This window comes from Takifugu flavidus, chromosome 13 (assembly GCF_003711565.1).
Source record: "Takifugu flavidus isolate HTHZ2018 chromosome 13, ASM371156v2, whole genome shotgun sequence".
Taxonomy (NCBI): Eukaryota; Metazoa; Chordata; class Actinopteri; order Tetraodontiformes; family Tetraodontidae; genus Takifugu; species Takifugu flavidus.
This window is the reverse complement of record NC_079532.1, coordinates 11,787,247-11,800,578: the sequence shown is the minus strand read 5'-3', so window position 1 is coordinate 11,800,578 and position 13,332 is coordinate 11,787,247. Positions and strand designations below refer to the sequence as shown.

Sequence of the window (13,332 nt, the reverse complement as noted above, 5' to 3'; positions counted from 1 at the left end):
TGCCAACATCCTTGGTTCCTTTAATGGACAGTCCGCGAGCCTGTGGCTTCCGCTCCACCCCCACCGCTAGCCAATCAGGAGCGAGGCTCTACTGCGCAGACTCCCTGCGAGGGCAGATTTCTATAAATAGATCTCTAGCCCAGCAACAGAAATGTCCTTCAAGATCATTGCGTCCTCAAGGTTCTAAATGAACGAGCAGCCGGAGATTGACAAACTGCTTCAATGGGTTTGACAAGGATTGACTCCAAGCCCCTAGACGCCCTAATCTTAAAAAAAAAAATTAAAAAAAATACACATGCCTCCAACTATATATTTGCAACTAATCTCAATGTTGCATTATTTATTTCAGTTGTTGAAGTTGAAAGGGATCTTGATCAGCAGAATATCCCCTCTGAATATAAAGTAATGCAACTAATCTAACCTTATTTCTATGCATGACCACATCATATCTTTTGACCAATTGTTCAAACTTGGGAAATTCCAGACCTGGTGATGATGATAGTGATGATGACGACGACACCAAGGCTTGTGCAACATATTACAAACAAAATTATTATTATAAACAAAATGTGGCAATGCAGTCATCAAATTCAAATTTAAAAACACTTGCTTTCTCCCCTAGGACACACAAAGAACAATGGTATGCTGATAAGAAGCTAACTTACTGCATTTACATGCAATAGCACTTTAAGATGAGGGGCAGAAATGGCAGAAAGCTCAGGGTCAAAGGTTACTTTCCCGTGGCTGGCAGCTAAACGGAGCTGCTGTCCTGATAGGGGATACTTAAAGTCAGCATTTTAAAGGTCATCTGAAGCTCTCAGATCAAGTAAAGTGATATAAATCAAATCCAGCAAGGTGATCATGACAAGTATTGAAAATAAACATATCACCATCCTGACATTTGACATAATAATAAAAAAACTGTGCTGGAAATATGATTAACTTGTAAAAGACCTAAAGGGGGACCTTGTTTAGACTGTCAGGCTTTTATTCTATGCTGCCATCTTGTGGCCTGTGATTATATTGAATCCTTACGTCCCTACAGGGCCTATAAATCTTGCAGGGAAAAATTAAATAACACCTCTCATTTTTACTATTTAATAAAAATGCACAGAGCTCACAAACATCAAACAAAAAGCATCTTGAACGATTTGTAAGTTGTACGTAGTTTGCACGTAGTTTTACATTGGAACTGCTCTGTCTCTCTCTTTCACACACGCGCACGCATGATAATATTGGGTTTTTTTTAAATGTTGGCCATGACTTCTTGTTCTCCAAGGTTTTTTCCTGGAATCTGCGGTCGTGACCCAGCAGTCTGCTGCTTCTGTCTTTATTGGTGAATAAGGAAATGATGCATTCACTTGCTGTCTGAGATCGGTCGAATCATTAGGCGCACCTGTTTGACATGTGACTCTCAGGTTTAATTGGAAATGTATTGAAATCTGATGAGCATTCTCATCCGCAACATAAATTCCTTACTCGGTTTGCTGTATATTTTCCCACAATGTCAGAAACAACCATTTGAAAATACGTGATACAATGATAACAATGATTCAAACTCACCGCTCTTAAAAATAAATAGAAAGTCGACTATAATAAGCAATTGAATATAATTCAGTTGGATAATAAAAATGAAAAGTAGATTCGAGATTGGTTAATATCCTGTTTTACACAGTTTTGTTTACAGTCCCTGAAGCTGCCATTATTTTTTTTATCATTTCAGAGCAGGTCAGGTAGATTGACTAAAATACGAGGGTGCCGTGAAGGCAGCACAAACGCGCATTCCCGTCCAGCAGCGCCAGCGCTGCGGAGTCTTTCTGGAGGCGGATAATCCTCCTATCCACACAAGTCCTAATGCAATCAGGAGGGAATCGCTGTAAAGGACACACGTTCGTGGAAACTAATTTCCCAAAACCGCTTGATAACGATTTGTAGGAGAAGCTCGGACACACTCACAGCTGGATATTTGCGCAGCGCATTGACGTTATCGTTATCGGCGCTCAGTAATATGACAGCTGCTTTTGCGTTCCAGCTACTGTGTTTTGGGAGAAAAACAACGCAACAACATTCTGTGTAATATTTTAATTCCGCAGCATCATGGGGGCGCACAGTCTGGCCTTGACTTTGGCGCTCGCATTTCTTTGGCGGGTCAGCGCGGAGCCACAAACTCTTTCATCACCCTCAACAACACCCTTAAATTCTACCACACCGTCGGTCGTCATCGGCGAGGATGAACGGGCGCAAAACATGACAGAGGCCACAGCTGGATCCCGGATTTCATCTCTCATGACGCACCTTCCAACTCTGAAAAACGCCGTCATCGTCGTGTGCGCGCTAACAGCTGTTCTCGTCGTGTGCCTGGTCATCAAAGTGGTCAGGTAGGATGATCGATGGGACCAATAAAGGCAACTGATCCATTTGTGGTTGTGCGTGGAGGGTTTTGGTCAGAGATGTTCCCACAGGGAGTTGAAACTGGAGGCATTAAATGAATGAACAACCATTAGTTCTACAATAATCTATTTAACTAAGATCATATCTTAGACCTGTAAACAGCTGTCACATAGAATTTATTGCGGCCTGGCTATAAATAACAATAGGATGCATGTTTTTATGCATTCATGGCATAAGCTTTACAGTTTCATTATTTACATCTAATAATAAAATGTTTAAAAGGTCTTATTTTGAGCTGATAGATCTTATAAAAGGGTGCCATATGAAAACAAAAATGAAATCATGCATTCAAAATCTGGATATTTGGAATTGCTCTTTCCCCCCACAGATCAGGACGGCGGATCAGGAAAACACGCAAATATGATATCATAACAACCCCCGCAGAGCGCGTAGAGATGGCCCCCCTCAATGAGGAAAATGACGATGAGGATGACTCAACCCTCTTCGACGTTAAATACAGGTTTGAGGCTTCAAAATGACCTCAGTTCATGTGGCAACAAATAGATTTGATTTTCACTTTGGTCCTGTCCAAACGCTGTTCCATCGACCTCTGTAAAGCTGATTCTGTCCATGCGGTGTTGACATTGGGCTTCACCCTTCCGCCCTTTTCCATTGTCTTTTGACACACAACCACTTCCTTAAAGGACCACAGTGTCCTGTTTACCTGCATTCCGACATGTTTACTGGTGCCTCCAGCTCAAACTCCCCTTTCCTTTTGCAGGTGAACTCAACATAGACGACTCCGGTTTTTCCAGCAGACAACCCCAGTGTGGCTGCGTCTGCTGCGTGTGCATGGCTTCTTTCTGTTTAAATGACGGCTGCAGACTGAGAGAAACGTTACCAAACAGAACCAGCCAAACTTGCTAGGTTAAATCGATGTGTCTTTTTGAACAATAGTCCCTGAAAAAAGAACACTGCTTGAATCAGACAATATTACGTGAAATCTGATACAGAATGCAGATATTTTCTATGTCAACTTTGATACCAGAAATATATTTGTGTCTACTAACCACTTTATTGTGCAGGAACACTGAAAACCTTTTGTGGATTCATCTCATTTATCTGTGCTGTTTAAGATACTTCTGTCATGCTGCTATATCTGTTGTAGTTTGATTCTTTTTATGAAGACCAGATAAGCACATTTACTGAACTAAAACTATTAACTGATATTATTTGCTGTGAATTTGAATGCTTTGTTGTGGTCACTGCATTGAATCAAGGAAGTGCCCAAAATATCCACCACAGACAAAACAGTCTTGCATTATGTAACAAGCCCAGCAGGATATTTCCATTAATGGTTCACCAATTCTGTTAATGTCTAACTCAAGGAGGAGTCAAAAAAGACGCGTCCTGGTTCCATTGCACGGTTTAACTCCCAGACAGACAAAGCATTTATCACCAAATGGCTGCTTACGCAAAAGGTCCTCATATGACTTAATGAGAAGCACAACCAGCCTGTTAGATTTGTTACATAATAAAATCTCTAAGATGATCAGCAGTGGGGTTATTATTCCGGCTCTGCCCTGTAGATGTGATTACAGCACCTCGAGGTTTCTGCTCCGTCTGGCTGTTGTTTCCGACCTTGTGTTTTCATCCAGGATGTTATCTGATAGCTCAGTGTGGCTCCAGGTGCAGCCGTTCCCGGACCACCTCTGAAGCTGCTGAGGTCAAGGTGAAACTGTTCATCTGTATTCTTTCCTGGAGAAAGAACTTTGATTTTACATGGACGTTATTGAGGTATTTTTTGTTTTTAGGTTCGACTGCTCATTAGATGTCATTAATTTAGGTATTTCCTTGTGTTTCCAGACTCTTTTATGTGCTGTTACTTATCTCCTTTGATGTTGATAATATGTTTTTTTCTTTATTGTGAGAAAGGAAAAACTATTAAATGCTAATTCTGGATTTTTATTGGAATGGAGTCATTTAACTGCACTGATGAAACGAGTACAGGCCACTGAGGTGGTGTTTGAAATGCTCGCTAACCACCACGTTCCCACATTTAAGCTAAAAAAATAAATAAAAAGACTTTTGAGAGTTTATTGAAGACATTCTCCTGTTCTCTTCAGAGCTGTTTTGTGTAACCAAGGCGGTTTCCTCAGTTTCCACTTGTTTGAATACACTACGGAAAGAAACCGCTTCCTGATGACATTTGTTGAGGAAGGTTTCATGTGTTATTCTTTCCAGACATCTATCTTAAATGCACAAGAAAGTAAACTAGGTTTGTAAAGTATTTATGCACTGTATTTACACAAACATACAAAGGCTACATTTTAAAAACCAATTAATTGGCGCAGCACAATCACAAGAGCAACTGTGGGTCGCACTGTTTCTATGGTTTTTTTATCATCCCACCTGCACTAATAAAATCTTTCATCGCTTTCAAACTGCTGACGTCTCTGGGACCGTTTCTATGGCCTCACTGTCTGAGGGTCAACAGAGCATCCTGCAGCAACGGAAACCAGGAAGCACATAACATGGATTTTCTGACCTACCCGAGAATAGAAAAACAAAGCCGCTTCAGGAATGATTCATTCAAATCCAAACGGCAGATACACAAGTAATCAAGAAATCACAAAAAGCGATATTTTATTTGACAATGTGGAATCATTTCCCGCGGCGTTTGTAGGAATTTCACCACTACATTCATTGAAAACGACAACTGCTACAGTCCCAAGCCGACGGTCGGATGTTTCCAGAGCAACAGCAACTGCTTTTTCGCTGGGAAAAGTTTACAGACTGTTTTAGCCATTGGCAAAATCTGCATGTGCAAACATTCTTGTGTGATCAGCTGCCGCACCCCTCTGTCTCGACCATGTCTGTCAGATAAAAATGCGGTATTACACATGGCAAGACTATTAGCCCAATTAAAAGGGTTTGTAACCAGAGACAGATTATTTCAAATCACCTTCTCCCTGAATATTAAGTGCTTCCCTGTTGCGGCTGAACCAGTGACTCACAGCAGATTTTAGCTAAATGGCTCTTCACACTGTCGTTGACACGCTGTTTAAATTACAACACGTTACTCAGGCAGCTCTGCCACCTAAATGAGGATTTTGAGTCCCATTGTTCATTTACAAAATGTGTGTTCTGAGTCATTAATCTATGGAAAGCTGGATCCGGCTGAGGTCGTTTAGAGTCAGCTGTGTAATAAAGAGAAAAGGATGCGATGGCCTTGACAGCATCGCCACGAACACTGGAATAAGACTAACACTACCAAACGAGTCTCATTATTTTAAAGGTTGCCGTGGAGATCTCGTTGTAAGATGAAAGATCCAGCTTCAGCTTGCCTGAAGTAGAAAAAAGGTCATTCCAATTACAAAAAAACAGTTCCACAAAAGCAGAACGATGACAAAATAGTTTGGGGAGGATTCTCAACAGCATCTGGCACCTTAAAGACGGCCATCTATTCGTGTGGTTGATCCTGTGGTTGTCTCCCAGTATCACAGGGTCCGGTGTGGAGCTGGAGCGCCCCCTGTCTGTGCAATGAGCTCAGAGTTCTGAACTCCAGAGGCATGGTGTGAGGACTGGAGCTGGAGGTGTACTCGTACTTCAGAGTGTCGTAGTAGTGGTACTTGACTGGTCTGCCGTGTGGGTCGCTTGGGAAGGGCCAGAAGCCGTACAGATGGATCTCCTCGCAGAAGCGGGTGGCCATGGTGTACATGAGCAGACCCGTGGTTGGACGTTTGATGTGGACATTGTTGGTCAGCCAATACCTGCAGACAGAGGCATGGTATACATGTATAAGTATTTGACTTGGGCATAGACTGAAAAAGAAAAATACCCTATAGCCACTGTTGCAGGAGCATATCGATATCAGGAGCTTATTAATAGACAGATCGTGCATGTAGTGTACATACACTGAGTTAAATGATGTAAAACTGAGCACAGTTACGCTGTCATTGTTAATGAAGTGTGAATATAGGGAGAGAAAATACTCCCAGGGGAGGAAGGATTGGTCTCCAGAGTCCAGAACGTGTGCAGGCCCACCACAGAAAGTGCTGAAGTCTCACTGAGACTTGCTTCACATCCTGCTTCCTGTTATACAGGAAGTTTCTAAACAACCCTGCATAAGCCCTGCATAGCGGGAGGACATTAACTTGCAGCAAAACCTAAAAAACTGTCCTGAATACCTCCCATCGCACTGAAGCTATAGCTTGGAACTTTCTTGATATATTTACCCCGGTAAAGACCATCTACCCCCTCAAGAGCTGTCTCTTCACAATCAATAACAGCTTCAGTGGAAGTGGCCTTTTGTTTTCCACGTCTCTTTGGATGAAGTGGAAAAACGAAGAGGCTGAAAATCATTAACTTCAGGCAAAAGGAGCTCACAGTCCAACAGTAAATCAATCCTGTGGAGAACATTACATCATTTATAACGCATACTCTGCGAGCCGAACATTCTGAGAACTGTCTTTTCTCTAATCTCTGTGAAATCTTTTTAATTTAGTCCCTTCTGCTTGCGATGCAGTTACTTTTTTATAGAGATGTTCCCTCTGTTTAGAGTGAAAGTCCATTAAAATGTAGAAAATGTACTATTTCAAGATGCTGATGTGGGCTGAAGAGGAAACAGTGGGCACCGCTGATCTTCAAACCCAGGGATAAATCTCTGAATGTATGCCAAGAAATCAATTTTTTATTAAAAAGGTAAATTTTTGAGCTCCAAATCTGACAGCGCAGGCAAAATATTGAATCTTTTTAAAGATCTTGGGGAGTGCCTAGCATTTCAAAAAAAGGTAAGGCAACGGAGGCTAAAACTTTCATCAGTTATTCCTCATCCAGTATTTTTTTTAGAAGATCTCTGTCACTGCTGTGTTGACGTGTGTGTAACGGTGTGTCACGGTTACACTCTGAGTCGTACTTGTAGATTCTTCATTAAAGATGGGTGACGTCATTGCTCTCAGGAACAGATCATAAGGGTATTTCCACCAAGAACTGTTTTCCTCTGATCTTTTCCGGTCGCATTTCAGAAGTGAATTTGCTACATCTTGTAGCACGATGGCAAAGTCAATATGCCTTTTAATGAAATGGTGGCAACTGTTCTAAACACAATCAACACGGAGTCCTGACGCTACAGCTCTGGAAGGTCACAGCTGAATTGGCCCAGCTGTTTTAACACAAGACCGAAATTAATCTCCATTTCCAAGTGAAGACGGTCAAAGTTCAGGTGCTGTTTTTTAAAAGATTTATCGAACCACTTTCCAATGAAAACAGCCCAGAGCCACAGCAGCTATTCCAGTATATTAACGGTTCCTCCGGGGGTCTTAATGAGCAGACCACTCATTGAAATGATGTCAATTAGGTGGCAGCAACTTTCTCTGTTTTAAGACCTCCACTTTTGGACAGATGTGTTTGTTCCAGCATGGTGCTCTTGCTCTAATTACTCCAGTTGATCAGCTCTAATACTTCCCCTAAATTAGCCGCCTGGACTCCAGATTAGAGTTGGCTAATCCCTTTCTTATGCTGCCAGCAGGTGTTTTATATTGTTGAAGTGTGGCGCCCGAGTGGCATCTTACCCTCTAACAGCATGGAGAAGCCTCAGCGAGGGGAAGGCGGTGCGCACGTCTACAGTGTGCAGCAAGATGAGGCGGAGGGTCCACTCCACCCGCTCCTCTCCCCCTTTGGCCATGAAGGCTGGGATCCACAGGACGCTGCCACTGAGGCTCTGCAGCCGCCTCAGGAAACGAGCCCTCCACTCTTCACTGGCCAGATCCCGGAAGGCCCGCTGCACCACGGAGGGGTTCATGGTCACCAAATTAGTCCTCCACCCAACATCTTTGTAGTAATCCTCCACTGGTGCCAAGTTACACCTACAAAAGACACACAGGGTTTCTATATTCTCATCCTCCGAAACACAACAATACAACAAGCGTCCAAAATACAAGTGTCTTTTTCATCTGAAGGGGCTCTGACAAAGGTTCACTATACAGCGTTGGCATCCTCCCTTCTCATATTTTCTTGTAACTTATACACACTGAGGCTTGAAGACTTTCTGAGTGCTTTGTCAATATGCCCGGGCTGCCTTAATCGCAGGAAAAAAATAATTAAAATTTAATTAAAAAGGCAGTCAAACATGGCAACCGCTTGCATGACAAACATGCAAATAGATTATGGATAGTCTATACCTCCATCCTCACCCAGAGAGTAGCAGCTTTTCAGATTCCTTGGCTAGGTGCTGTGACTTTAAGTGATTTGACTTCAGTTAGAAGGCATGCTGAAGTGTTTTCACAATACAATCCTTCACAAGCCTCCGCTGAATAATTCCTATTCTTTTCCACTATTATCCCTGAAGAAATGCCTCAACCAGGAGTCGAAATGGAAAGGGAAATTCGGTAGAAAAAGAAGTGGATGTTAACGTCAAAGCGCGTTTTATGAGCACATCCCACACTGTAATTGAAATCCCCACAAAAACACATTGTGAAAACACCCAGTGACCCCTGCCGTGTTTAGAGATAATGTCCCCAGCTAATGCCCCCACACAGGTGAATCAGCCCATTATGTTTTCCTAAACCTGGGCTGAAATCCTCCTTTCAGAGCCCTCCAACAATGACAAGCTGAGGTATCCGAGCCTGATATTTATCTCTGTACGGTTCCAGCACGGACGCCGTCTCTAAAAATCCGCCAGTGCTCCTAAGTGGAGAACACAGGACGGCTCACGGAAGCACTGCAGCACTTTGTGTTTTCATTTAGTAACCAAGATGGCTGGGACTCCCTGCTCCATTTTCAGTCTCTGATTTATGAGACTGGCAGCAGAAAGTGCAGGGTTTGTCCAATATTTGCTTTAATTGCTTTTCGCTGTACACACACAATTACACATCCTCATTTATAGTAGGAATCTGGAGTCTGGACACTTTTTAACAAAAAAATAACACATGTAAAAGAGCAGGCTGTGGATTTTACAAACATTCCAATGTTTCATTAAAATGAAAATGCCTGAGTCTGTGTGTGTGTGTGTGCGTGTGTGTGTACACATGTTTGTTTCTTTGACAAACATGGCTGCTTTTTATCAGATGATTGATCTTCTAGAAATGCCTAGTTAATGTGTAATTGCATTTAAACGGCGCTAATGTGTCTGGAAGCTTGACATCAGGACGGCAACCACCTTGGACAACTGTTTCCATGGTGAAATAAATATGTTTGCAGCTGTGGAACACATGTGCTTTCAAAAATAGACACACACCTACAAGTGCTGCCACTATGCTCATCTATTTCAGCTCATTAATTTTGTGCAGAGTGTCTCCAGTATAAAAAAGGAACCTGATAACGAAGTCGTGGGAGTCGATCTCCGGCCCGCAGCTGCTGTTCAACAGGATGCCAGAGTTCCCCACTATGGCGCAGCGTCGGTGATGCTGGTTCTTCATGGGAGACACGGTTGGAAGAAAGTGGTAGAGCGTCTCGGAGACGTTTGTGGTGCTGTGGCGGTCGAAGACATAGTGGACGATGTCTCCCGGCTTCAGCGTGCCCTTCAGGATCGAGATGTCTCTCTCTGGATCAAGAAATCTGAGAATACTCTTTCTGAAAGGAGATAAAACCAGTTAGTGTTTTAGGCCAGATTGTTGCGAGGTCGACTGTAAAAATGCTTCTGGAGGGTGGTGAGTCTGCCTGATGAGCATGGAGAGGGTCTTGTTGAAGGTCCAGTTGCTGGACTGGATCTTGGCGGCATTGCTGAAGCTCGGAACAAGATGGTTAACAGCTTTGTTGGATTTTGTCAAAGCGGTGGGGTTCAGCTGGGGTTCCGTCTCTCTATAATGAGACAGAGACAAACGCAAATGCCATTTTAGGCTGTCTGGCCACACTGACATCATACAGGCACGAGACAGTCCCCAGCCTGTCACCCCAGCCCAAACCATCACAATTAAATGCTCAACACAAAGCTTGAAACCAAGTCTTGGCCATCAACACCAGCGAGGATCCCCTCACTTCCCAAAAGTGTCCCCACTTTGCAGATAAACTCAATCAATCGAAGGCAGGTGAGATATGAACCTATCAGAAACAATCATTTGATATTATCGCATCGATAAATGCTTCATGGTGGCCGTTGAGCATTTTCTCCTGATGCCTTTGAATAATATTTGCTGGCGCAGATAAAATAATGCTCAGGACAATGAAAGGAACCCTTTTGTCTCCTGTTCAAAGCAGGTTACACACGTTTGTCTTGCAAATTTGACTATGAACAGGTGAAATGCTGCAGTCGTTTGGAAACAGTCTTCTCATTCTACTGTATGGTGAGTTCAGATAAGTGGTGAGGCACTCGGTACAGGAAGTGTGTGTGTCTGCGTGTGTGTGTGTGTGTGTGTTTGAGACCTACAGCTTTGGCAGGAGCGGGCACAGGTTCAATTTCTTTGAATGTCCATTATTTCTGGGGGAGATTTATATTGAGTTATGAATCATATTGCAACTCCAAGTGTTGGATAATAATGGAGGAGGAGGAGGAGGGGGGGGCTCTGAATCCTTCCTGTAATCACATCATGCACAGGGAGCCAGTGTATTGGATACCAGACGTGCTGAATGTCTTATAAAGCCGGATGAAGGTGAAATAGCATCAGCGTATTTTTAGAGCCCTCCACCGCGGCCTGTTTATGACGAGATCCGCGGGCCTAATGGGGCCCCCATTATACTGAAAGGTGAGGGACTGAATATGCAAGCAGAGCTGCAGGAAGACTTTTGTATTTTACAGTCTTGACCTTGGTCCGATGTGATGTGAATGGTGACAGCAGCTGCATAAATGAGGGAGTACTGGAAGAGATGTTCAGCTCCGCGTGCACTCATTTTAAAGCCTGGCTGGAGTTAAATATATCGTTGTATTAAACTGCCTCTGTGACCAAGAGGGATTTGGTTCTGTTGTCTTCGTCCCAAGGCTACTCACGGACCAACATGACCCCATTATGTGAGGCCTAGTAATTGCATCCAAAACAACAAGTTTTTTCCCCTCCGAATTAGAAACATGTGATAACAAAAGAGCTTTTTTTTTTGCTTCAGGCATCTTTATGCCTGCGGGCTGGATGGTTTTCCTTGAATTTGAAGCGTCTCCACACGGGACAAATGTGCCGATTTCTGTTGCTCCAGCTCAACATGTCAAAGTGTTTCTGTGGTACAGAACAAAAAGAAGAGGAGGGTGTTCTTTTGTTTCCAATCTATTGCCCCCCTGACACGCAACCACCCACCCACCCACACACACACACACACACACACACACACACACACACACACACACACACTATCCTGTAGTTACTCTTATCATGCACACTGCTGCAAAACAAACAGGCAAATCTCCAGAGACCCCGGCTGCTGCCAGGACAGCTGCTCCTGCACTCAAGTGTCCCAAATGTGCAAAAAGAAGACCCCCCCCCCACACACACACACACCACACACACACACACACACACACACACACACACACGCACACACACACACACAAAAGAAGACACGCTTTTATCTCAAAACTCTAAAAAACACACGAATTCACTCTGGTTCCCCCCGCGCACCCCTCCACAAGATGACCACCCCAGACCCGATTGTGGAGGAGACAATGGGCCACTCTCAGACACGCACGCGCCGGGCGTGAACAAATACTTACGCGGCTTCTTCCTCCACTTGTGCAATATCATCTATGATCAGCACCACGGCCGCCAGCGTTACAAAGCCGAAGAGCAGCGCGCGGAAGCCGAGCGGCATGATGCGCGGCTGCAGCCGGACGGTCCAGCTCTCACCAAGCACCGCCGTCCACGCACCCGCCGTCCTTCCCCATCTGGAAATCCAAAATGAGCGCAGTCGGTTCCCCCTATTGTTCCTGTCGCCGGAGAGCCTCTCTTTCCTCTCCAGAGACGGCACTGATCATGAGGATGATGATGATGATGCCGCTGATGGGGTTTCGGGGTCCCGGCGGGACGATGCTGCTGCCGTCTGCGCTCTCACCTTCCTCCCCCCCACTCAAAGTTTGAGAGCTTGCACCCACAGAGCTCTGCCGTAGATCAGAGAGACGCGGACCACCTGCAGCCTTAAAGGCGCCGGAGCACCGGTTCTGAGGGACTCGCAGAGGACACAGGTGGACTCAGGTGAACACGGGTGGCTTTGGGGATTTGAACCGTCGAGTCCTGCTTTTCTGCTTCATATGACTCACTTCACTGAGGGTTTGAGTCATTCCCGAGCAGGTGACTATTATGGAAGGATGAAATAAATATTCCCTCCCCATTTTAAAGGCATCAGGCGCTTTAGCTGCGTGACTCTTGCGTTGCTCTGGATGATTTCCCTGCAGACACCACTGCTGATATTGTTAAAACCAAACGCGCCAGGCCCTTTTTGCTCTGCACCAGTGTTGCCACCACCCACCACCTGCAACTACAGACACTTTATCTAGTCCAATCTGGACCTGCTCCCTCTGACGTAGGAGGAAATGTTGACATGTTTCACCTCCAGCATCAGCAAATACCGCATCCACAGGTCAGACATACAGTAGCTGCTCCAATGATCACGAAGTTCAAAAGAAAAACCTGCGTCATTTTAATTATCTGGAGGCTCCAAGTGTTTGTGCGAGGCGTCCACTTGAGTTATATGGGGCCACATTTATTGTACTGGAAGCTTTGGCTGTAATTAACACACTGAAGTGGCAGCAGGATGAATTATGTATTTAAAACACATCTTCAGATCACTAGAAGAGTAGCTGCTGGAAGGGATACAAACAGGTGTTCTATTGTAAATTAATCAGACAAATGTGAAGCTTTTTCATTTAAATAAGTGTTATCTGCATAAAAAAAAGATACTTGTGGATCATAACATGACTAATAATCATAATGGTAAAATAATGAACCCCATTATAAAACCTGGCCGAGATAATAAAGTGAAAATGTGCACACATGAACATGAAACCAAAAAAGCCCACACAAA

At 44.0% G+C, this 13,332-nt stretch overlaps 2 protein-coding genes across 3 annotated transcripts; one reads left to right on the top strand and one right to left on the bottom strand.

The window, feature by feature from the left end:
* Nucleotides 1-1,770: 1,770 nt before the first annotated feature.
* Nucleotides 1,771-4,359, top strand: fam174b (family with sequence similarity 174 member B). Its single transcript, XM_057052523.1, has 3 exons — nt 1,771-2,378; nt 2,780-2,911; nt 3,173-4,359. The coding sequence occupies exons 1-3, from the start codon at nt 2,098-2,100 to the stop codon at nt 3,174-3,176; spliced, it is 417 nt and encodes a 138-aa protein (XP_056908503.1). The 5' UTR covers nt 1,771-2,097; the 3' UTR covers nt 3,177-4,359.
* A 657-nt stretch (nt 4,360-5,016) lies between these two features.
* st8sia2 (ST8 alpha-N-acetyl-neuraminide alpha-2,8-sialyltransferase 2) lies at nt 5,017-12,741 on the bottom strand. 2 transcript variants are annotated; one of them, XM_057052522.1, is made up of 6 exons: nt 12,026-12,741; nt 10,051-10,191; nt 9,706-9,963; nt 7,965-8,258; nt 5,840-6,164; nt 5,017-5,267 (listed from the first exon to the last, which is right to left on the bottom strand). In XM_057052522.1, the coding sequence occupies exons 1-5, from the start codon at nt 12,121-12,123 to the stop codon at nt 5,855-5,857; spliced, it is 1,101 nt and encodes a 366-aa protein (XP_056908502.1). In that variant the 5' UTR covers nt 12,124-12,741; the 3' UTR covers nt 5,017-5,267; nt 5,840-5,854. The 2 variants fall into 2 exon arrangements, with proteins under 2 accessions (XP_056908502.1, XP_056908501.1); XM_057052521.1 differs by having other exon boundaries at nt 5,017-6,164; nt 12,026-12,738.
* Nucleotides 12,742-13,332: the final 591 nt, after the last annotated feature.